At 41.4% G+C, this 26152-nt stretch overlaps 1 protein-coding gene across 3 annotated transcripts in view; it reads left to right on the forward strand.

Moving 5' to 3' along the window:
- Window positions 1-26152, forward strand: part of LOC110291608 (sodium/hydrogen exchanger 9B2) — a 32425-nt gene that overhangs the window by 2569 nt on the left and 3704 nt on the right. The window contains exons 2-13 of one of the 3 annotated variants that reach the window (XM_029475389.1): window positions 2053-2132; window positions 3267-3406; window positions 4489-4669; window positions 8022-8192; window positions 10216-10358; window positions 11111-11238; window positions 12710-12885; window positions 15709-15815; window positions 16483-16632; window positions 17222-17330; window positions 19031-19167; window positions 22930-23150. In XM_029475389.1, the coding sequence (XP_029331249.1) occupies window positions 3317-3406; window positions 4489-4669; window positions 8022-8192; window positions 10216-10358; window positions 11111-11238; window positions 12710-12885; window positions 15709-15815; window positions 16483-16632; window positions 17222-17330; window positions 19031-19167; window positions 22930-23150 (1613 nt within the window). In that variant the 5' untranslated portion in view covers window positions 2053-2132; window positions 3267-3316. The remainder of the gene's footprint in view (window positions 1-2052; window positions 2133-3266; window positions 3407-4488; window positions 4670-8021; window positions 8193-10215; window positions 10359-11110; window positions 11239-12709; window positions 12886-15708; window positions 15816-16482; window positions 16633-17221; window positions 17331-19030; window positions 19168-22929; window positions 23151-26152) is intronic. The other 2 variants (XM_021158833.1, XM_029475390.1) reach the window with 2 other exon arrangements.

Raw genomic sequence — 26152 nt, forward strand, 5'->3', positions numbered from 1 at the left:
TCCCCTCCCCCCTCTCTGTTGTATTCTCCTGCACACACACTCATCCTTTCACACTGCATCAAACTTCATCCAGTTTGCCCTGACCCTTCCTCTCCTTCCCAGTTGCTATGGGAGACCTGGACAGTTGCTATGGGAGACCTGGACCCTGCCCTTCAAGCAGTGTGATGCCTCTAAAACCATGAGCTCAGATAAATCCTTCCTCCTTTGTGCTGTTTATGTCTGATCTTTTGGCACCAGGAAAGCAACTGCAGAGAGCACTGCTGGTGGGCTGTGGCCCACTCAGCAATCAGGATGCACACAGATTGCTTTTCAAAAATGCTTTGCTATTCTCTAGCATTCCTTAAAATGCCATGCTAATATAAAGGTTATGGCAATCTTTTGTAAACAACATCTCACCAAGAAGGGGTAAAATAAACTTTTAATATAAGTGTAAACTGTAAATTAATCTGCTGTCTGCATTTCTTTGCCTTTGCTAATCCCCAATAACCACACAGAGAAACAAAGATTTATTTTAAGCTGCACTTCAATGCCTGGGCAGCTCACTGATCTTCTTTAACTCTCTATGCTAATATAGCAACCTCCCTTGCCACACTCACAGTACTCATAATTAAGGCTTCCATCGTCCAGGTGAACTCCTAAAAACCTTTTCTTCCTCCTCATGGTAGACCCCTTCCTCATGGTTCCAACTCCAACTCCCCCCCACCCTTCCTCCTCTCTCCAAACTGGCAGAAGTCTCTGCCCCTATTTTTTTTTTCTGCTCAGCCATTGAATGATCAGCTTTTATTGACAAGGTAGAGGATAAAGGGTAAGAACTGTTTATACAAACTTGAGACAGGAGATTTTTGATCTAAGCATTATAATGCCTGATTGAAACAAGATATGAGGGCAGAGAAATCAGCGTTTGAACAACACGAGAATAAGCTTTACACAGTGCACAAAAACCATTATGTCTACAAGAGAGGAACAGTTGTTTGAGCAGAAAATTGCTACAAGGCTCCACTGGTTAGCACACTTCCAGAGCTGGCGGGCTCCATCCCTGTGTGCACTGAAGTCCTGCAGCTGTGGCAGGCTGGAGGATGGCACTGCTGGAGATCACACAAGGTCCTTGAGAGCATCAGCCAGAACCTAGCACTGACAGGCCAGCCTGTGTAGGAAGTCAGAGAAGCCAGAACCACACCAAGGCCAGTCTCAAAGTCCTGTTGCCAATAGGAACCAGAGCAGGGGCTTGGGATACAATGTCTCCAGAACACAGCAGTGCAATCCCTAGGGGCCACTGTCTGGTTTGAGTTCTAAAACTCTTTGTGTGTTTCAGAGCATGGTTCATCAGGCTCACCATGTGTTTAGCTTTGGGGTATTTTGCACATTTTTCACCTAAATATTTTTCTGTTTTGTTCAGTCAAAAACATGTTAGGTTGTTCACGGCTCAAGTATTTTTCTCCTGTTACAACAATAGCAGTCTTTAAGTCAAAACAAGTTTATATTTATTTTGTCAAAACAAATTCTCAGTTCAAAACAACATGTCATGTTTTTAACATAGTTTCTAGGTTACACAAAAGCACTTATGTTCCTGTCACTCACTAATGCAACAAAATAAGAAAGTAACCAGTTTGGGGGCTGAAGAGAGGATTCGGCAGCAATAGTCTGTGCTGTTCTTCCCGAGGAACTGAACTGGGGTTTCTGGTAGTTTGAACAAGAATGGCCCTCACAGGCTCATGTATTTGAATGCTTGGTCATCAGTTAGTTGAACTGTTTGGGAAGGATTAGGGGGTGTGGCCTTGTTGAAAGAGGTGAGTCACTGGGGTGGGCTTTGAGATTTCAAAAGTCCATGCCAGAACCAGATCCCCTCTCTGACTGAAACTTACGGATCTGCTGGGAGCTGTCCTATACTGCTCCAGCACCATGCCTGCCTGCCTGCTGCCATCCCCACCCCCACATCATGGACTTACCCTCTGAAACTGTAAGCAAGCCTCCAGTTAGATGTTTTCCTCTATAAATTGTCTTGGTCATGGTATTGCATCTCATCAATAAAGGTGTAACTACGCCCCATACCAGGTGGCTCCCAACAGTCGGTAACTCCAACTGCATGGGATCCAGCGTCCTCTGCTGACCTCCGTGGGTAACTGCACAAACAGGTACACATACGCATAGTATAAAACAAAATCTTAAAACTAAGGAAAGTGACTAGTCTCTGCCCTTGTAGCTATCTTTCAGCAGTGCTAATTCATAGAAAGAAGTATGTTTTACTTGACATTTGCAACTTTATAGCTCCCTCCGGTCCATTTAAATAGTGCAGGAAGTAATTTTAAGCCTTTAGATTGGTTTTTTTTAATTAAGCTGAAGAATAGAGGGCTTGTTTAACAAATGCCTCATGTTACGAAAAAGTACATGTATAGAGACTTTCTCCAAGTCGGCTCACCTGACTCTGGAGCAGGACAAGGATCTGGCAGGCCCTCTGTCATCTGCTCCATGTGCTGAATTTAAGGCTTTTGTTTCACTTGAGGCCACACTTCTGTCTTAGAAGTATTTGAAAACTGCTGTAAGACATCCCCAAGTGCTTCCTCGCCTGCTCTGAAAACCACAAAACCAGAAAATGATCTCAAATTGTGGCAAATGGAATTAAGTTATTCCCCCCCAAAATTGCAGAATATATCCAAGAAAGTTTTTATTGCCAAGGCAAACCATATAATTTTCTTCTCTCCAAAGTTTTAAAATTGCACAGATTTCTTTTCTAAATGCACTCAAAGTTCCACATGGGAAAATCTTACCACAGCAATCACAACAATACAGAAATGTAGACAAGGCAGGAATAAATGACTCTCGTCTCTCAGAAAATAATGGGATCCGAAGAGGTTTCCTCAGGTGACTTTAATAATGGGATCTGAAGAGGTTTCCTCAGGTGACTTTGTTCCGGCGTCAACGCTGGAAAGTCACCTGAAAGGTCAGTCTTGCTTGTGTGGAGTCGGCCCATTAGCTAGGACAATCTAGGATCGATAGAGCTCTGTGTGTGTTTCAAAGCATTACCCTCAAGGAATGATGGGAAAGGAATTAGAATGCGATAAGCCAACAAGGGTTTATTCAAGAGCAGCCAAAAACTAGATAAGGATGAAGATAATATGTTGGGCTCTAAAACAGGTCAGCAAAGGAAAGGTTGAAAAACGTCTGACTCACTGTAGGTCCGCCCTCAGGGTCCCAAGGAAAGAAAAAGTAAATTTGCTCATCTACTTCCAATGATCTTAATACCTCTGTCGATGCTGTATTTCCTTCAGAGCAGCTCTGGCTCCTCATCCCTGAGTCATCATCTTTGAAATTATAAGACATGGAGGATGAAGATAAGACAGCTGAATGTCAGCATTCAAAGCCACCTACGGGGATCACACACGAGGCTTCTCCACATCACGAACTACAGGTAAAATCTCCAGTCAAAGCCAGGGAGTCCCAGCTGTTCCCTTAAGCACATGACTATGGATGGCTTTGAAACAGAGAGAGTCATTTCTCCTCACTCTTTACCAGTCAACTAACAGTTCTGGAAGAGCCAGGTGACACACTCCTGAAATACCAGCACTCGGAAGAGGGATACAGAAGTATTGTGAGCGTGCAGCCAGCCCGAGTAACCTGGCGAGACCCTGTCTCAAAAATAAATAAATAAATAAAAGATAAATAAATAAATAAATAAGGAAAGAAAAATCCTCCTCATGATTAACTTCCATGCCCATATAGATCAGAGTAGGTAGATGATGTAATTTTGTAAGTTCTTTTGCCAACCTCAGGTAGGGCCAGCCACCAATGACCTTAGCTATTAACTGGTAGACATTATGCTTGGTGTTCCTGGCCTAAGCCCTAGTTCAGTGGTTCTCAACATTCCTAATGCTGAAACCCTTTACTACAGTTCCTCATGCGGTGGTGACCTCCCAACCAGAAAATTACTTTTGCTGCTACGTCATAACTATAATTTTGCTACTGTTAGGAATTGTAAGGTAAACATCTGTGTTTTCTGATGGTCTGACTCAACCCCTGTGACAAGGTAGTGTGATGCGCCCCCCCCCAAAGGGTCGTGACCCACAGGTTGAGAACATATTTTTATGTGAGTTTGTGTGCTTGCCTCCCTTGCTCTCTTTCCCTCTCTCTCCCTCCCTCCTCCTCCCCTTTCTTAAATCACTTTGATCCATTTACTTGCTATGACCTTGAATTATGTGTTAACTGTATTAATTTGGGGGCCTGGTTACATAGTTACATCGTACTATGTAACTTTATGTTTCCATGACCTACCCACTTAAAAATTTAAAAACAGGGACTTATTGTTCAATATTCTTCAGTGGTTCTTCTTCTAAGTGACATGTTAGTAACAAAGATGCGTGTTTATAAGTTATTAATCCTCGGTTCTAATAGAGGCAACTTGATTTGAGATTTGATTCGATACTTGATAAGCCAATAGCTAAAAGATGTGTAAAAATAAAGTTTTAAAGATTTAAAATTTGGTTTTAAATCCAGGAGGAGAGAGTCATGAGCCTCAGAGGTACAGACGGAAGTGAACCAACAGAAGGCAGTAACCTGCTGACCAGCGGTGAAAAAAAGCCACAGGACACACCAACAGAACCCAATGGCCTGCAGAGTCTGAGGCAATTCCAGGCCTGCCCTCCACGCGGCTGCCTGGCAAGAGTGATAACGAACGGTGTGTGTACGGCGGGGATGAACTCAGAAAATGACCAGAGATGATGTCATAGTGAGAGCTTCCCAAGCCATGTGGTTAAAAAGACAGCAAGAAATCTACTCTTCTTAAGTTGAAACTGTTAGGCAGAGCAGCTGACCGGGTTGTGGTGCACAATCACTCCAAGTAGGGGTAAAAAGCTCCCCCTCTCAAACTGTGGCTTCAGAGGTATCTGTGGCCGCATTTGAGAGAGTACTTTCTTGAGTCAAAAGAGCAGAGATGAGAGAACTTCTGGATCTGGGTAATTTCATACAATCACTGTAAGAAAGGCTCCAGTAACCACACCGTTGGCCAATGTCTCATTACCAGAAAAGCATTCTGTAAATGTTGATCTCATCAGAGCATCGCGACTGATGCTGAGCCAGAGTCTTGCTTTGCAAATCACCCATTTCTTTGTAGACTTTGAGGATTTGTTGGAGGGAGAAAGATTTATCCTGACTTTTTTTGGACATTGTTTCAGTTTAGATGTATTTGTCTTTTAGTTTATGGCAGTAACCCAAGATATGTGAGAAATTTGGTGACTGTACAGATGTTCAAAATCAGTGATACAACATGTTAATTACAAAGGAAGAGAGTGCATGTACGATTGTGTGTGGACCCGCACGCTGTGCACATAGTATAGGTTAGCTGTGCAATCATTCAAGAAAGAAGAGGTTGAAAATTGTCTGTAAGGCAGATTTTTAGACAATTTTGGAAACTGTTGAGAATGAAAACATTATTTCAGGTATACTTACAGCTTTCTATCTCTCTTTTCCTGAAAACCAAGGCTGGATTCTCAATTCCCAGTCCTCGTGACCTTGATTTGTGTGTGTCTGGTTTGTGTTTGTTTTTTGTTTCTCTGTTTTTATTTTTTGTTTTGTTTTGTTTTTTTGATTTGTTTCAACAAAGGCTGTCTCTGTAGCTCAGGACTCATGATCCTCCTGCCTCAGCCTCTCCAATGCCACCCACTCAGCCTGAGCTGAGTCTTCTTAGAGCTGTCCTTCAGAAGGAAGCTCTCACAGACATTGTCCTCGTTATCATCCAGGCCAATGACAACAAATATAATATGTTCTACCTTAGGTGGTGCAAGGTTTTTGTTGGGAAAGTAAGATTCTGAATCAGTGTGCGAAAAAAATCTTAAGCGATTAGAAACAGAAAACCAGGTTCCGGGATATGAACTAGCTGAGAGGCCACATGCCATTCGATACCTTTTTCTTTCCTTTGTATTATTTTTTTAACTTTTACCACTGAAAATATGACACATAGCTAGCTAGTTAAAACATTTATAATAAAAACAGATACCTATTGCCTGAGAAATGTGTCAAAATGAGTAATGTGATTTGAGGTCTCATTTTTATTTTAATCTTTTTTTTAAATGCATTGTGTGGCACTGTGTGTGCATGTGTGTGTGTGTGTTCATGCATTAGTGTGCATGCGTGTGTAGAGCCAGAGGTTGATGTTAAGTCTTCTTCCATCGTGTACTAGATACTGAGGCTGGGCGTCACACTCCTGCATGCCTCGGGTCACGGAACCCTGACCAGGATTGACCTCACTGGGGTGGCAAGAGAATGAAAAGCTGGGATCAGGTGGACTGGGCTCTCTGATGGAGAAGTGGCAGTACATGGGAGGCTCGCATGTTTATTATGTACAGTTGCCCATGGAGGAGGGATGACCACATACAGGTACTACACAGGGCATAGAGATATTATATACAGCTGAACAAGGAGATGGGCTTAGCTAACCTCTGTGGAAACAGTCTCTAGAGGAGCAGCCTTTAGGCAATGACCATCCACGGGAGGAAGCCAGACTGTCAGCATTTGCACGAGGATGGGAAGAAGGCTTCGCCATCCCTCTCAACCTCACATGGGGAAGGCTTTGCCACTCCATGGGGCTGAGGCATTGGTCTGTGGTATGTCCGTGTCCATATCAATGACACGCACTCTAAATTGCACTCGATTATTGATTTGCTTGGTCTAGCTAGCCAGCTTGCTCTGGGATCGCATCTATGTCCTGAGCCCTGGAGCTACAAGTACATTTTCATGTTCATTTCAGCATTTACCCACTTCAGAACATTCCTGAGCGATGAGGGCTTCTGGTAGATAAACATGTGCTCACTGTTTTCCTCTGGGTCCACTCCTGAGGTTGGTGGCTTTGTTCAGTTTTCACTTCTGTATCCTCCTCTTAAGAAGCAATTATTGCATGAAAGTTATGTTTTTCCAAGGTCATCATAAGTGACAAATCAATAATTAGCTGATTTAAACCTGACCTGGGGATACATTACAATATGCACATAACATTTCCAATTATATTGCAAGTATGGGGAATGAAAGAAGAGGGACTTTTAAAGTGGTCCTAGCCTGGAAAAAGGAAAACTCTTAACTCTGTCTGATTGTAGAATTATTTAAAAAAACAAAGTTCAGCTAATGCTTTAATAAAGTCATACTTAACAGCTGGAAAGCTGCGCCTTCCGTTCTGGCTGTAAGATCTTATGGAAACCTTAACATGTATACTCTGTTGGAAAATACCGAAAATGCCTTGGACATTTCACTGTCATAGTGGCTTACATCTCTGGGGAAAGTGTTTTGGAGATTTTAGAAAAGGAGGCATTGGGTTTGGTCACTGTGTTAATTAACTCCCATTTTGTGATAACACAGCAATGGACCATGGGGGTTTTTTGTTTGTTTTGTTTTGTTTTTAAGTGTGATAATTCTAAGCAAACATTGACTCTAAAAGAACTGATGGTTAATGTTTAATTCAAGGCAGGACCTAAATACTGGACCATAAGTGGAGTTCAAATATTCTCAGATTTCTACTAAGAGGACAGAGACAGTGATTGTTCTCTGCACTTAACTGTTCCTGGGTTGCAGGATGGTGGTGCTTTCTGGCATTGTGAAAGGAAACAGGACTGAGGTGTATTCAAGGTGCTGTTTGTTCCATGGTACTTCTCCTCCCTCCCCAAAAACACATATACACACACACACACAAAACAAGGTTTCTCTGTGTAACATCCCTGGCTGTACTGGAACTCACTTTTTAGACCAGGCTGGCTTGGAACTCACGGAGTTCTGCCTGTTCTGCTTCCAGAATGCTGTGACTAAAGGCATGTGCCACCATGGCTGACCTGATTGGTAATCTTAACCTGGTTGGTAATCACCTACTTGTTCACGTCCCTTATAACTTATGGTTATAAACATTTGCATATGGATGTTGTATTTATTTTTAAATAATTTCAGAATATACCAAAGCTTGCATATAAGACATAGTTTTCCTGGTGTTTTGGGTTTTATTTTTGTGTATTTATTTATTTATTGCTCTTTCCGTTGGTGGTGGTTTTTAGGTACCATGGTTGTTCTTCTGTGGGCCATGGTTTGGTCAGTTACCGGCTCTGAATGTCTTCCTGGAGGAAATCTGTTTGGAATTATCATTCTGTTCTATTGTTCCATCACCGGAGGTAAACTTTTTGGACTCATTAAGTTTCCAACATTGCCTCCTCTGCCTCCTCTTCTTGGTAAGTGTTGAATGCTTCCTGATTTCCTCAAAGCAAATGATAGTTATAGAAACCATTCTGAAAAGTTTTAGGAAATAAAGGAATTAAAATTTTCAGTATTTGCTATCCTGGAGATGAAGGGCAAATATTTTGGTTTTGGTGAGTTTTTTTTGTTTCGTTTTGTTAGGTTGTTTATTTGTTTGTTTGTTTGTTTGTTTGCTTTGAGACAGGGTTGCTCTGTATAGCCCTGGCTGTCCTGGAACTTGCTCTGTAGACCAGGCTGGCCTCAAGCTCACAGAGACCCATCTGTCTCTGTCTCCCATGTATTGAATTAAAGGCATGGACCTCTACTGCCTGGCTTGTCTCTATTTTTATACAGTATCCTAACTTTAGTAAAAGTGTTTATCAGTGTGAAGTGTGGCACTTATGCAGACACAGTATGAAGAAGTTATCGCAGATCAGGCATGGAGAATAGAGACCTCAAGGTCTCTGACAGAGGGATCTTTCCCTTCATATGTGCTTATGGCCTAAATGTGGGCAGAATTCCCTTATAAGAACCCAGGTTTAATTGCATACACTAGCAAGATTTTGCTGAAAGGACNCAGATAGAGCTGTCTCTTGGGAGACAAGGCCGGGGCCTAGCAAACACAGAAGTGGATGCTCACAGTCAGCTATTGGATGTATCACAGGGCCCCCAATGGAGGAGCTAGAGAAAGTACCCAAGGAGCTAAAGGGATCTGCAACCCTATAGGTGGAACAACAATATGAACTAACCAGTACCCCAGAGCTCTTGACTCTAGCTGCATATGTATCAAAAGATGACCTAGTCGGCCATCACTGGAAAGAGAGGCCCATTGGACTTGCAAACTTTATATGCCCCAGTACAGGGGAATGCCAGGGCCAAAAAGTGGGAGTGGGTGGGTAGGGGAGCGGTGGGGGAGTGTATTGGGGACTTTTTAGATAGTATTGGAAATGTAAATGAGGAAAATACCTAATTAAAAAAAAAAAAGAACCCAGGTTTAGTTCCCCTGAATTATCCATAGCTAGGATGTGAAACTTCTCATGCCTTCTTAGTAACCACTTTCTGTCGCAGAAACGTCACACTTGCCTACGCCCTTGACTTCCTCCCCTCACGGGTGCCTCAGTTGGAGTTGTTAGCCTTGTTCCTCTGGAGTTTGAAAGCTTGTTGCTGTGTTATAGTTCCTACCATTTGTCCATTATATAAGCAGAGGTCATGGTCATCTGTCTACAACTGATTTCACGTTCCTCATTTTGTATAAAATAAGGAAGGCAGTCAGTAAACGGGGAACAGTAAATAAAGGAAGAGGCACCGTCTGACACGGCAGGGTAGTGTCCATTTACCATAAATGTCTTCTAAACCTTTACAAGGTGTGTTACCTGTATCTTACTGGCTTCCGTGAAGGTAAATATAGAATCCATATAGGTACTTATTGTTATTGATGGCTCAGGGACTCTGACATTGCAAATAACTTTAGGAGCTGTTTGTACTCAAGGACAACTGAACTGAAATTGGATTAAAGCATCTTATTGAGAATTTGATCATTATTCCTTCTAAATGCTATACTCCTTATGTCCCCTCTGTATTCAGTTATCTAGACAATGTTAATTTTGTTTTTAAAGATTTATTTTTATTTTATGTGCATTGGTGTTTTGACTGTATGTATATCTGTGTGAACGTGTCAAGATCCCCTGGACCCAGAGTTACAGACAGCTGTGAGCTGCCATGTGGGTGCTGGGAATTGAACCCAGGTCCTCTGGAAGAACAGCCAGTGCTCTTAACCGCTGAGCCATCTTTCCAACCCTTCAGACAATATTAAATAAGCTAATAAATTTTATACATAAAGTATTTCATTGATTCTTTTATTATATGTGTTTTAATTACGAATTTAACTTCATTTCATCCAAAGGCTAAGTAAGCATAAGGAAAAACTACATTGCAGTCTCTGTCACATGTAAAGTGCTAAAAGGTGAAAATAAGCTTCCGTATTTGAAAACCTAACTAGTCCCATTTGATTCGTTCAAGGCATGCTGCTAGCTGGGTTTCTCTTGAGGAATATCCCAGTCATCAGTGATAGTGTCCGGATCCAACACAAGTGGTCGTCATCTTTGAGAAGCATAGCCCTTTCTGTCATTCTTGTTCGTGCTGGCCTTGGTCTAGATTCAAAGGTATGGAGTATGGGTTTCTAATGATCGAATATCAAACATGTTCTTCTGATATGACAAGTATTCGTAATGATTAGGCTTCAGAAATGAACGTGGACAGTGCACTCAACAGTCTTAGGAAGAGGAGGATTCAGTCCAGGCAGGGCCACTGTGGGCGTCCAGATGTTCTCACACATGTAACCGTGGAGGGGAAACACAGATAAAGTCATAGAGGTGCTGACTAGGAGGAAACAGCCTGCCAAGCCCAAAACACACACACACAGCGCTAACTACATTGACTCAAGGAACTGCCCACCAAACAGAACGAGTCGTAAGCGTGCTTTTGAACGTACATTTTACCTTGTGTGTACCTTTGAATACATGAATTGAGACAAACATCTTCATTTGGTCTCATTGTGGGGCCATGAGCCACAAGTCAAATGAATGGTCAGGCAGTATGTAGGTCAGAAGGACAGACTCTGAAGTCACCTGTGTGACTGTAAACTTGGCCCCAACACGCACCAATTTCATGACCTGAGGCCACTAACTTTATCTCGTGCCTTCTTAAATGGTAACATCTACAATGAGGAACCATAGTTACCTGTTGCCAGATTCCTGGGCACACTGTCTCTCAAACACAAAGAATGCAGATATGCCAGATTAAAGCTAATTAGCTGAAGAACCCTTGACGACGGAGCATGGTCTGAGGAAGTGCTGGAGGTCATAGTGTCCACGTGCCATCAGAGAAACATAGTGTGTCCACTCTTGTTTTTCAGGCCCTGAGGAAGCTGAAGGGTGTGTGTGTACGACTGGCCATGGGTCCCTGCATGGTGGAGGCGTGTGCTTCTGCGCTTCTCTCACACTTCCTGATGGGGTTGCCATGGCAATGGGGGTTCATCCTGGGGTAATTCTTTTCATGTGAAAATATCAAACGGTATTTGGAACTTCCTGACTCCATTAAAGAGAATGTAAAATAACGTTTTTTTTTTAAATCACCATAAAATAGATCATAGTCACTTCAGCACCATTTGAACAGTATAGCTATAAGATAGAGTTTGTGTCTCTGTAGCTAATTTTTTCAGTGACTGCAGTAAACTAAACTACCAAAGAAGCTGTGGGGTTTTTTTGCTGTTTTTGTTTTTGTTGTTCTCTAGGCCCAATCCCCAGGCTTGGGAGTTAAATGGTGGATCCCACCCCAGAGCCTCCATAAGCAGCTTGAAGCTCAGTGCTCCTCAGCAGACATTGTGACTTGACAGTTCTCCTACACATCCCTTCCAGTGTCCTATTTTTCACATCCAGTGTGTAGGAGCCATGAGACAGACATATGTTAAAAGTATATAGGAAGAGTTTAGTATTTACATATGGTGGACAAGAAGAAGTTCTTACCTATCAGAAGTAGGACTCGGGCCACTACCTGGATTTCAGCTCCTCCTCTGGGGTTTCCCATTAGCCAGTCTCTCCATGCCTTGATTTCCTTACTTGTATCTATTTCATGATGGTAATGAAATGAGTTCATATGTGTGAAGTCCTGGAAGTGGGTGTTTAGAGCACAGTCAGTATGAAAACCTTTCGCAGTGTTGCCCAGTTGCTCTGACTGCTCACGGCTCACTGTCCACATCTTCAGAGCCTCCTCCTTCAGATCTGTTGTCTTATTTCACATCTCAAGACCCAACTGAAGCCCTGTGCAGTTGAGAATGCTCATGAGAGTTTTCACACCTTAAAACATGACTGTCATATATGTGTGTGTATGTATATGTGTGTATATGTATATATAGTGTATGTATATATGAATATGTATGTGTATACATATATGCTTTTTAAAGACTTATTTATTTAATTTATTTATATGAGTACATTGTCGCTGTTTTCAGACACACCAGAAGAGGGTATTGGACCCCATTACAGATGGTTGTGAGCCACCATGTGGTTGCTGGGAATTGAACTCAGGACCTCTGGAAGAGCAGTCAGTGCTCAGTTGGTGTTCTTAACCACTGAGTCATCTTTCCCCATATATATGTGCATGTGTGTGTATGTATATGTATATAAATTTTAAAGCACCTACTGGAGCCTAACTTCATTACTAATTCAATATTTCTCATGATACATATATTTTAGGCAACCTAGGTCTTGGACTTGGGGCTACTAAGTCATCGCAAAACAGTTTGTTCATGGGTATACTCCAAAAAGCAGTGTTCTATAGAACTTCCCACCTGTGCGTTTCTGGTTTGGTGTTTCTGGGTTGTTTAAGAGACTAGAGTCATCCAGTCTAACCTAACCTGTAAAAGTATAGAAACACGGAGGCACTGTTATGAATTCCAAGGTGGTGGTCATGAGCAACTCATCCAGGCCACAGTGTCTGACACCCAGCTGCTTAGTTTTGTCGTAGGTGCCGTGTCCCCGGCTGTCGTGGTGCCCTCCATGCTCCTTTTGCAGGAAGGAGGCTACGGTGTTGGGAAAGGTATCCCAACCTTACTCATGGCTGCTGGCAGCTTCGATGACATCCTGGCCATCACTGGCTTCAACACGTGCTTGGGCATGGCCTTTTCCACAGGTAATCTCAGCTGGAGTTAGGCTATTGCAATGTTTAACCCATGGCATGACTACTTAAGGCAATGCGTGTGGGGGAGATGCTGGATCCCTCCCCAGAGTCTGCACAAATCAGAAGCTGCTTACCCCTGCCTTTGCCCTTACAGATGGAGAGCAGGACAGGAGGATACAGGGTTTACAGAAGGAGGCGGGTTTATAGGAGGGTAGTTCTTCTTGAAGAGGTCTAGGAACTTAAGTGTAGAAACCACACAAAGGGTCAGGAGGTTTTGTAGTAGGCACACAGGAGAGACAGCAGTCCAGGTGAGAGGACTGCTGGGATTCTAAAATAGAAGCATATTCTGTTCTCCTGTCCTTGTAAATTAGTCTTCAACAAGTCCTGGTTTCACAGTGTTACTTTCTTGTTCTGTAACTAATGAATGTTCCAATTCCCTATGAAGACCTAACGGATAATCACCTTTAGTTTACTCTACTATACGGCTCTATATTTATAATAACACTGCTTGCCAATTGTGAATCTTTAAAGCAGCAGTTCATAGCCTTAGCTATCGATTAGCATTGCCCTGGGAGCTTTAATTTTTTTTTTTTTTAATGTAGACATTACCTTAGACCAAGTAAATGAGCCCCCTTGGGAATGGGAATCAGTGTAGCCATGACTAGGAACCATGGCTTCAAAGCAACGGGGTTTGCCTTCAGGTCACAGAGGAGGCAAGAAGATCAAGAGGCAGACAGGGATTCTTAGAAGAGTTTCTCTGAGCTTTCTACAGCTTGTGCTTTCTCCTGGCTGACTGACGTGTCGCCTCTGCCTGCCCCTAAGGCCTGTTGTCAGACGTTTTGAGTTTGAACCTGACTAGACTTCCTGAATTTTTAGGTAGGAGCCCAAGAATTTTGTTTGTTTTAAACAACATTTTACCATACAGGAAACTGAACCATATTAGTTACATTCTAATGTGCATTCTTTTGGGGGGTGGGGGTGGGGTTCTGGGGTCGAGACAGGGTTTCTATGTACAGCCCTGGCTGTCCTGGAACTTGCCCTGTACAGAGGGCTGGCCTGGAACTCAGGGATCCACCAGCCTCTGCCTTCCAAATAGTGAAGCTAAAGCTGTGCGCACCACCACACCCAGCACATAGCATGTTCTTTCTTGAAAGAGCTTGAGCGTCATGCTGCCATCACAGATGGACTTTTGTTTTTAGTTGATAGAGTTGAGACAGATCTAGGACCTTGCTCTTGTCAGGCAAAATACCCGCTCACCCTAAACCCTGCACATTCAGAGGGCGCTTTTTGACAAGCACACTGTTAGCCTCCCAGGAAGCTGTCTTTGCCAAGTAAAATTATGTGATGGAATTTGGCTTTAAATAAGAGAAATGCTCACTGTAGCAGGAAGAAACCACAGTGAACTTTTGTCTCAAGACAATTGGAAAATGGCTTTTTGAGCAGGAGAGGTGGCTTTGGGTTAAGCGCACTTGCTGTTCTCGCAGAGGACCCAGGTTCAATTCCCTGCACTCACCTGATGCTCACAACTGCAGAGCGCCCTCTCTGGCAGGCACACAGGTGGTATGTAGACAAAATACCCACAAATATAAAGTAAACAAAAAAGAAAAGAAAAATGGCTTTACATGAAGAACAATTTTAACAATTTTTCAAATGATGTCTTAACAAAGACTTTCAAAATTAAATTTCCTGAGCCCTGTTTGCTATGATGAGAAACAGTTTCTACAGCCCTTTGCATTGCCATACTTCAAAGGGATTATGTCACAGCACAAAGAAAAGTCCTTTTTAGGGAAATTTAACAAGTAATTTGTTTCAGACTTACTGTTTTTCCAATAAAGAGCTGGGCAGATGTTTTATTTTGTCAGATCCTTGCGTTACTTTGAGCTACAGATTCGGTGCTTGTAACTAAAAAACTAGACCAGTTCTATCCCTCTGTTCATCTGTACGTATTCCACAGTAGAGCAAGCCTGCTGTGAGTGATGGATTTTGTCTTTTGTAACTTGGCAGGCTTAAGAAAGGTATTAAGTTAAATAAGCCTGTGGAATGCATCAAAGTTGCACCTGGCACTGGTTTTAAAAGTTTGTCCAGCTGGGCGTGGTGGCACACGCCTTTAATCCTAGCACTCTGGAGGCAGAGGCAGGCAGATTTCTGAGTTTGAGGCCAGCCTGGTCTACAGAGCAGGTTCCAGGACAGCCAGTGCTATACAACGCTGTGCTTCTTCTTCTTGAAAGAAGGAAGCCGTTTGATTGTCCTGTTTTTGATACAGGTTTTTTTCTCTGTCTAGCCCTGGCAGTCCTGGAACCTGCTCTGTAGACCAGACTTGGCCTGGAACTCAGAGATTCTCCTGTTTTCCTCCTGAGTGCTGGGAATAAAGGTGTGCTCCACCACATCTGGGTAGAAGCACTTAAAAAGATATTTAAAGTCATCTATATTAAAAATGTGGAGAATATATTTAAAGTCATCTATATTTAAAATGTGGAGATTATGGGGCTGGAGAAACAGCTCAACTGTTCAGAACACTGGCTGCTCTTCCAGTAGACCTGACTGATTTCCCCAGCACCCACAGGGCATCTCCCAACCGTCTATCACTCCAGCACCAGATCTAAGCCCCTCTTCTGGCCTCCTTGGGTACTGCATGTATGTGGTACACAGACATACATGCAGGCAAAACACCCATACACATAAAATAATAATTTTAAAAAATATGGTCATAGGAAATGTCTGTAAGAATTCCCTTCCATGTGGTTATGTGATTTGGCTTGACGATGTTAGACTGATATTTGTGCATTTATGGATTTAGAGTCCTGACTGGAGTGTTTCTTTCCTTGTGTTTTTCAGGGTCTACAGTTTTTAACATCTTCAGAGGCATCTTGGAGGTGGTAATTGGTGTGGCAGCTGGATCTTTTCTTGGGTTTTTTATCCAGTACTTCCCGAGCAGGGACCAGGTAAAAGAAGTAATCCGAGAAAAATCATGCTGTAAATTCTCAATGGAAGAACCTTCTAGAACTCCTTCCTCAAAGCTGGATCTGCAGGGCATCCATGGGGAAATGGTCCCCATCTTTACCTTGCTGACTTCTTTATTGATGCTATCTATGCATGAGGTCCAGGAGAGCTACATGTGTGGGTCCTAAAACTGCTCTGTTAGGATTGTCTACTTCAAGTTTCACTGTAGAGCAATATCAGATGCAAAATCATAGGATATACAAGTTTTCAGGAGTTGTGTAGTATTTAACTAAATCAACATTTATAATGGCTTTTTGAGCCCAGTTTAGTATCAAAATACTTTAAATTCTAATGCTATCAAATAGATAAGACTTCCAGCATCTTTAAAACATCTCTCTTCAAGATCAAAGTTCTTCATAATGAGAAACAAAAGCTTATTTTCTTCCACTCTTAATTTTTTTAATTGAAAATGAATATGGAAATATATATACACACATATATGAATATATATTTTGAAATTTCAGAAGAGTGATATGGCAGTGGAAATCCAACTAAAGAAAGTATTGTGTGCATAACATTCTTGTTTTCATCCTAGGTATAGAATAATCAGTTGTTAAAAATCAGTTATTTGAAATAATTGAACTAAGCACCTTGTATTTTTAATTCCAGGACAACCTCGTGTGGAAGCGAGCCTTTCTGATTCTGGGTTTTGCTGTGTTAGCTGTGTTCAGCAGTGTCTATTTTAGCTTCCCGGGGTCTGGAGGACTGTGCACGTTGGTCATGGCTTTCCTAGCAGGCATGAGGTGGACTGACAAGAAGGTGAACTTCACTGTAACTTCATCTGCTCGTGACCCTTTTTTGATAAGATTCTTTCTTTTAAACTTTTTTTTGGTTTTTGGTTTGTTTTGTTTTGTTTTTCAAGACAGGGTTTCTCTGTGTAGCCCTGACTGAACTTGCCTTGTAGACTAGGCTGGCTTTGAACATCACAGAAATCCCCCATTCTACTCCAAGTACTAGGATTAAAGGCCTGTGCTACCATGACTGGCTGTTTCAAAGATGTTGCTCATTTGAATTATGTGGATATTTTTTCTTAACTGTGTAGTCAAAGTAACAAAACATTAAGTGACCTAAAATTATTAGCTTCGGTTTTTCTTTTTTCTTTTTCTTTTTTGACATGGGGTATCATATCACATTCTGGCCTCAGATTTCCTGTATAGTTAAGGCTGGTCTTGAACTCCCAACCTTCCTGTCTCACAAGAGCTTGGATCTCACCTGTTTGGCTATATTAGTTGGCTAGCCACTGAGCTCTGGGGACTCAGCTGCCTTAGATTTCTTATTGATAGATCTCAAATCCCTATCCCATATCAATCATAGCTTAATAATAAAGTTTTCTTTTCTTCTCTTTTAGTCAGAGGTAGAAAAGATCATTGCAGTTACCTGGGACGTTTTCCAGCCTCTTCTTTTTGGCCTGATTGGAGCAGAGGTTTCCATTGTGTCTCTCAGAGCAGAAACGGTTGGTAAGAATCTCTCAGGTGTTCTCATGCTAAAACTATTCCTCCAGATCCTGCTCTGGATATCTTCAGGAGGCATTTGTTTACCACTGTCACAAATTATATAAAGAACCAACTATGACTTAAGTCTTCAGAGAGGTTGGCTAAAGAATAATACTTGTGAATCTAAGTATAAAATCAGGCATCACCTCCCCCCCCCCAACATAAAGATGTTCATCTAGCCCGTTCTGATGAAGAGCTAGAATTTTAAAGGTACTAGTTAGTTTTGTAGTGTGTTCTCATGGGATGGAAATGTTTGCCATTCGTTCTTTATCCTACATTCAGACAGCATCATGTTAAGATTGTCTTGATTGACAGCACTGCCCTTTTAATTCTCACCCCTCTCCTTATATCTCAGTATTCTTCCACTCATACCAGGAACCTGTTCCTTGCCACCTCCCCCACCCCCACCGAATTATGAATACTTCCCCCTTATTCTTATTTATCTGAGATAAATGTGTATAGATGTAGTCTGTGGGTCTGCATGTGAACATGGGTACCAGTGTCTGTCTGCATGTTGCATGTGAACACTGGTGTACCCATGTATCGAGGGCCAACTGTGGAGGTGCTGGGTTCAGTTCTCGCTTTTGGCCTTGTTGAAGCAGAGTCTTTCATGGCTGCTGCTGTGTTGCATGTCTCAGGCAAGCTGGCCTGAAAACTTTTGGGTCAGAAATGTCTCTGCCTCCCATCTGAGGAGTGCTGGAGTTACAGATGCAGGCTAACATATCCAGCTTTTTAAGTGAGTTCTGAGGACTGAATTTGGGGCATCAGCCTTAACCCCATCAGCTCTTTAACCCCATCTCCCTGGCCCTCTGTTCTATCTTTTAATATGCCATTTACAATTTTGTTCTTTTTAGAATCTAAAAAGTTTCTAATGCCGCATTTCTTTTATTTTTTTTAAGGTTTATTTATTTCATGGATATGAGTACACTGTCACTGTCTTCAGACACACCAGAAGAAGGCAGTGAATCCCATTACAGATGGTTATTAGACACCATGTGGTTGCTGGGAATTGAACTTAGGAAGAGCAGTCAGTCATCTCTCCAGTTTCCCCGTATATCATTTAACACAGTCATACTGAATCAGCCATTCTCGATCTTCCTAATGCTTCAACTCCTCATGTGCTAGTGGCCCCAACCATAAAATTATTTCTGTTGCTATTATATAGCTGTAACTTTGCTGCTGTTATGAATCATAATATAAATATCTTATATGCAGGACATCTGATATGCAGCCCCTGTGAAAGGGTCATTCAACCCCAAAGGGTTTCTGACCCACTGGTGGAGAACTGCTGTGTTAAGTAAACACTTGGAGGGAAATGTGGATCTCGCTGTAACGTGTAAAATGTTGTGTGCATCCAGGGTGTTATGTACTGACACTGGCCTGATGGGTCTCAAAATAGGAGGATGGCAGAAGCATCAGCATCTAATTTAAATTTTCTTTATAAGAATTCAAATATGTTTGATTAAATTCTGGTTTTATAAAGGAAAAGATTTCAAGCAATGATTGCACTTGTTATTTCTTTATCAGTTCTATGCAACTGTTTTGTATTTGAGGTTTTAACGTTATTTCTAATAAATGTTTTAACATTATTCCTATTGAGAATATTTTGAAATGTAATTTCTCCTAGCATCTCGTTATTTCTAAAACCCAATTATTTCTTTCAGGCCTTTGTGTTGCAACCCTTGGCATCGCAGTCCTGATACGAATTCTGACTACATTCCTGATGGTGTGTTTCGCTGGCTTTAACATAAAGGAAAAGATATTTATTTCTTTTGCCTGGCTTCCAAAGGCCACAGTCCAGGTAAGTAATGATCAATAGAAAGGCACATCATTTTAGCTGTTACCTCTGTATGACACCTTCAAATACTGAGTAAGAAGATTTACCTAAGTTTGGACAAAGTAAACCGTTGATAAATGACAGAAATGGGTGAGTGAATGCATGGTTGGATAGTTAGTTATGAGGATTTTACAGTAGTCTACTCTCAAAGTCTCATTTATCATGGTTCACTCACCAGAGAGAAGGTTAAAAAAAAAATCCAAAAACTTCCTGTAAAACTAGAAAGAAGTAGTGACCAGCCAGGCTGGGCTGAGCTTTTATCATACAAAACACTAAGTCTGAAAAGAGCCTTTCATCTCAGATCTCCTAAGAAAGAGGATGGGAGGAGGGAGGGCAAAAGGAAGGAGAAGAGGAGGAGGCAGGCAGGTAGGCAGGCAGGCAGGCAGGCAGTAGGGAGTGAGCATGGCTCATCTTAATGTTTGGAAATCCATCAACAACCATATGATTGGTGACTGGTCCATATCTTTATACATAAGGAAAGAAAGAGTAATTGAAAAGGAATTTAGGTTGTTTTGTTCTGTTTTGAGACAGAGTTTCTTTCTGCAGCCCTGGTTGTCCTGGACCAGGCTGGCCTTGAACTCAGAGGTGAATGCCACCAAATGTGGCCTGCAAAAGAATTTAGAAATGCTTTCCTGTGTTTCCCCTTCATCCATGGTTTCACTGTTTGTGGGCCTGTCACCCATGGCAGCCATGATCTAAAAATATGAAATGGAAAATTATGGAGAGAAACATTTAAGTTTTAAAACGCATGCTGTTCTGGGTGCCACAGGGCGATGTTGCCCTGGCCTGCTCCATCCTGCTTTGACTACTGTGGGATATGTGTCTCTACCACGCATGTCTGCCTTGTAGACACTGTTCACCAGGTTGTAACTGTCTTAACTCCCACACTGACTGCTGGAGTATCTTAGAGTATCTTAGTGCTGTGTTCAAGGACTGTTCTTTTACTTAATAATAGTGCCAAACACCAAGAGTTTTGCTTAGAGCAATCTGTACCTGACAAATTGAAGCCACAAGGTAAAAGTTCTTAATTTGATAAGGTAAAAAAATATATATATCATATATGGAAAATTTGGTGCTATCCATGTTTTCATTGATCTACTGGATGTTGTGTTTTATAAAATGGCAGAGGGGAGTGCCTCAGGGGGCCCTGCCAAAGTGTCCCTTTGAACAATCAAGCCATGTGACAGGCCTTCTACAAAAGAAGTTTATTTGAGACCTGGAGGAGGGGTAGAGGCAGAGGAGGGAGGAAGACAGAGAAGGACAGAGAGAGAGAGGAGAGAGGGAGGGAGAAAGAAAGAAGTGAGGAGGCTGGCTAGAGACATGAGGAAAGAGAGGGAGAGGGGGAGGAGGAGGGGGAAAGAGGGAGGAAGAGTGGGAGCCACACAGTCCTTATAGGTGAGCCAGGAGCCTTCTAACTGTTGAGTGGAGCCTATAGGAAATGCTAACACTGGGACCTTGTAACTGTCACTCACGGTTAGGGGCAGACTCTTGTGTTGATTTCCTAAATGAGTAGTTGATAGTAACTAACTCATAGCTAACTGAACATTATGACATTATCTCAGTTACTTAACCCAAAATTTGTACACAAATACACAAGTACTGAAGAAAGCACAAATAGAGAATTGTTTGACATTGTTGAACATGCATTTACCAGGATATCTGGAAATGCTAATTAAATTAGAATTGTATAGGTTGTAATTTCTTACAAATATTATAGATCTATAACTGTATTATCTATTTTCAAGTTAATTACATGAAATAAGTCAAGCATAGATTATCTTGCAGTTTGGAGTATGAAGACTTTTACCACGATGCAATGAAAGTCAGATATGAGGTTAATTTAGGGCAATTGTGAGGATTCATATATGCTGTGATTACATTCTAAGCTATGGACTATGGATCTATTCAGTCCAGAGACATTTTTTTCATCAGACTTTCACATATATCTCTATGGCATAAATGTGAAGAAGATAGTGTAGTAGTAAAATAAATCGAATAATTTGTCTAAGTGATAGCTGCAGCTTCCAAGTTACTATTAACATTACTTGGTAAATACCAAAATAACTGATGTTACTTTTGTTTTAACATTGAAGACTGATTCTCTTTTACCATGAAAGCAATTTTTAAAATAATAATAAATGATATATATACATATATATGGATTTGTGTGTGTGTGTGTATATATATATATATATATACACACACACAAAATTTTTATGGTTGCTTATTTATACTATCATCTCATTTCCAAGTATCAATACTTTGAGTTTTTCCTTTCCAGTTGGTATCCCCTTGGTCTCTTTTAGTTGTCTTATTGCTCTAGCTAGAACTTCAAGTACTATATTGTAGAGATATGGAAATATGGAGAGAGTGGATATCCTGATTTTAGTGGAATTGCCTTGAGTTTCTTTCCATTTAATATGATGTTGGCAGTTGGCTTTCTATATATTGTCAATACTGTATATATTGCTTTCATATATACATACACACACACATATATATGTGTATGTATGTGTGTATATATATATGTATATGTGTGTATATATGTGTGTGTGTATATATAGTGTGTTGGGAATTGTATGTCTTGTCTCCACTGGGCAAACCCAGGCACTCCTTTTATTTTCAGGGAATGAGTTCAAAGACACCCATGGGTACAAAATCTACAGACACTCAAGATGTTATACAAAAGGTTTATTAATTTCTTATAACTTTAGCATATCTCCTATATTCTTTGAATCATCTCCTAATTACCTGCCATAGCTAATGTGATGTGAACAGTTCTTGTAGTATTTAGAGAGCGGTGATGAGGAAAACGTATGTTTTGTCTGCGGGAACCGGCTGAAATTCTGGAGTTATAGTACAGGAGAGGAAGGGCATTCAGATACCGTGGGCAGCCAGGCTCTGTCATTGTGTGACTGATGCACACTTTCTCTCTTATTTTATTATCTCCAAAGCAAACATTGCTCTTCTATTTGGAATAAGGAGTTAATCGGATGCATTAATGTACCTTTCCCTGTGTAGACTAAGAATATTACATTTTGCCTTTAAAAGAAAATAAGAGTTTTCATAATATAATCCAATAGACACAAATAAAATACTTCACCAACTCCTAGGACAGAAATTTTACCAAATAACTAGTAAATTTAACATCATTTTGAAGGNCTACCACTTCCGTGTTTCAGACTGTTTGAGAATTAGTGTACATTCCAGAGAAAATATATTGATTTAAATTTTCACCTTTGTCTAATAAATATAACCACCCTTTTNAGCTTTTTATATATTAAGTGATAAGAACAGGTACTAAACTGAATCTTAGCCAAAAGACCATGGCAGGATAAATACTATCTTTACTAATACATTACTAATACAAATTCTTAAGGTTAAAGTATAAAACAAACAGTAACTTTCATCTTTTGCAAAATAAATTTATCATGTACAATACCATTTGAATAATATTGTGAGTCTGTTTTTTCCTAGTAATTTGAAAGGTACAGACCTTATCATATATGACCAACGTGTACCGATTGCATAAGGAAGTGTTACTCTCCATGTAAGGGGGGGAGACTTTGCAGATAACCAAATCAACTGCAGGACACTGGGCAAGAAGACTGATTTGAGTTAGTTGAGAAGAAGAAAAAGCAACTTATGTTCTCAGATGAGAAAATACATCACTTTTAAAACATGCTTGTCTTAGTTTCCAACCAATCTTTGCTAACACTTTCATAGGCTGCCATTGGTTCTGTGGCTCTGGACACGGCAAGATCCCACGGAGAGAAGCAGCTGGAAGACTATGGGATGGATGTGCTGACGGTGGCATTTTTGGCCATCCTCATTACAGCACCTATTGGAAGCCTACTGATTGGTTTGCTGGGTCCCAGGGTTCTTCAGAAATCTGAACATCGAAACGAAGAGGAGGTTCAAGGAGAGACTTCTGCACACATTCAGAGGTAAGCAAAAACGTTGATTGTAATGGCTAGAAAACTGTTTCTGAAGCTAATTGTATCAGGATGGAAATTGAAATAGAAAATGTTGAAGTTCAAAATGTATTAGAACCAAACACAATTCACAATCAATAAACAAAAGAAAGACCAAAGTCCATAGCCTCATCTGCTCCCCAGAGCTTGCTTTCAGTTACAGTTAAATGGAAAGTGTGTTATTTATATTCTTGTGAGACAAGGTCTTAGTATCTAGCCCAAGCCGACCTGGAATTTGTGATCTTCCTGATTCAGGCTCTGGAGCACTGAGATTATGGGTGTGCACCACTGCATGAAGACAAAATCAGTTTGGTTTTAGGGAATTGATATGGAAATTGAACATATCTTTCCTCTTGCATGTACTGATAACTTTATGAACTATATGGAGATAGGAAAGAGTCTCTGACTCACCTATTGGTAAGTCTACAGGGAGTAAAGGACTTGGAGGCAGAGATGCCATTACACGGAGTGTCCCTGCCATTTAACATTATGCCTTACTAAGTATGGTGACTTATTTCTGTAATCCCAGCTCTTAGGAGAGACTGTGGCAGGAGCTTGCCCTGAATTTCAAGGCCAGCCTGGGCTACAGCATAAGCTCTAGACAAGCCTGGTTACACATATTGAGACATCTCTGAGAAAAGCATACAAGGAGTAGGAAGATGATGCAGTCATTAAAGAGCTTGCTCCGAACGCATGAGGGCCTCAACAGCATTTTAGAAAAGCTGGGTATGACAGTGTAGTCCTTTAACTCCAGTGCTGGTTGGAGGCAGGAGTTGGAGCTTGGGTAGAGATGAGTGAATCCCAAGTGTTGGATGGGCAGCCAGTCTACCCAATCAGTGAGCACCACATTTAATGAGAGCTTCTATCCCAAAAACTCAGTAGGGATTGCTAAAGCAAAGCACTCAACATTGACCTCTGATCTCTACACAGCCATGTAGAACATACACACAAAAATACATATACACACACAGACACAGTTACACACAGAGGCATACACACAGAGACACAGACACACACAAATGCACACACACAGACACAGATGCATACACACACACAGACACACAGACATGCACACAGGCACTCATACATACACTCACATAAATGCTCATACACACATACAGACACACACAGACATGCACACACACAGAAACAAACACAGACATACACACAGATACACAACAAAGCAAACAATAATAATGATGAAACTCCTCATTACATTCACAGACCTTGTAAAGTTCTATGAAAATGAAACCTTCTTTCTCAAGAAGTTGTGGCATGCCAGCCGATAATGAATGAGAGGAGGGTCCTGCCTGCACATGTCACAGTTTATCCCACATGGCAGCAGGCCATCTGGCACTTTGTGTATCACTCACGGACCCCTTCATCCTAGGTCACCCGTGGCCTTGTTAGGAACCACGTTCAAGGACAGTCTTCAGTTTCGTGCTGCTGTCCACAAACCCGGGTGTTTGGTCCTCACTTTTCACATCCAAGGGAACCTTTTTCTCCTAGAACCCAAGGTGCATTTTAATCTTGCAGTACTTTTGACATATGTGGGAATTGTGAATCTAGTGAGTTGTGACAGTTCTGATCCCACCCAGTAAACTGCAAATTGCCTGCCTGTCTGTCCTTTTCTTAGGGACTACTGTTGTAACCTGTTCTAATGTGACATTTAGATTCAAAATTTTCTTAATAGCCTCTGATTCTAACCCGTTCATTTAGAGGTAAAGAAAATAACTTATCCTGTGGCACAGTTTTTCTGTTTCCTGAATGCTTGTGCTCACAGTGTAGACTGGATTCCTTTATACCAAAGGTTGGTTGTGTGGTAAGTGTTAAAAGCAAATATCATGGGTTAGGTGCATCTGTTTCTCTACCTTTTCAGACTCTGAAACTATATCTGGTCAACAAATAGTTATTTCTGGGTACTATAGGAGAACCCCCTCAGATACTAAGGTCAGTAGATGCTAAAGTCCTTTGTAAAAAATACTGTATTTACACATAACATGTGCATGTCCGTCCTCCTATGTGCATTTTTAACGTAATTTGAATTACATTTTAATGTTTCCTGTATATTTCATTATTTATCTGTGAGAGGCAAAAAAAAAAAAAGTGATATCCAATTGTAGAGGTCAAAGGAGAATCTCTCTGCCCACTGTGTGGGATCTGGGAGTAGCCTTCAGGCCATCAAGATTGGTTGCAAGAGTGCCAGGCGTGGTGGCGCACACCTTTAATCCCAGCATTTGGGAGGCAGAGGCAGGCGGAATTCTGAGTTCGAGGCCAGCCTGGTCTACAAACTGAGTTCCAGGACAGCCAGGGCTATACAGAGAAACCCTGTCTCGAAAAACCAAAACCAAAACAAAACAAAAAGATTGGTTGCAAGCACCTGAACCTGTATCTAATAAAACAACGTGCATGCCGCATGCCCAATACTGCATTATTAACACATGCATTTGACTAACTCACCTGAACTCCACTTTCTGATGAGCCCCTCATGTTCCTTACATAGAACTAAAGCATCCACATCCCTAAGAGCCCATCACTTCTGGAGCACAGGACTGTCTTCTGGCAGAGTTCTGTAGCATACCCCTGCAAGAGATCCATCTTCCCAGCTTTTGCCCAAAGGTCATTCATTTTGTCCTTCCTTCACGAAACAACTACCAGTCCAAAGAGAACAAAGATTTTCTTGACCCCATTACAATAACCTTATGTAACCTTTTTTAAAAAGTTCTTTTATTACATTTATTTGGTGTGTGTGTGTGTGTGTGTGTGTGTGTGTGTGTCTGTACCACAGGATGAGTGTGGCAGTCAGGGAACAGCTGACAGTTCACCAAGTGGATCGTAGGGATGCAATTCAAGTGCTCACCTGTTGGTTATCTTACCTGCTGAGTTATCTTACCTGCTGAGTTATCTCACCTGCTGAGTTATCTTACCTGCTGAGTTATCTCACCTGCTGAGTTATCTCACCTGCTGAGTTATCT

This window comes from Mus caroli, chromosome 3 (assembly GCF_900094665.2).
Source record: "Mus caroli chromosome 3, CAROLI_EIJ_v1.1, whole genome shotgun sequence".
In the NCBI taxonomy this organism is placed as follows: Eukaryota; Metazoa; Chordata; class Mammalia; order Rodentia; family Muridae; genus Mus; species Mus caroli.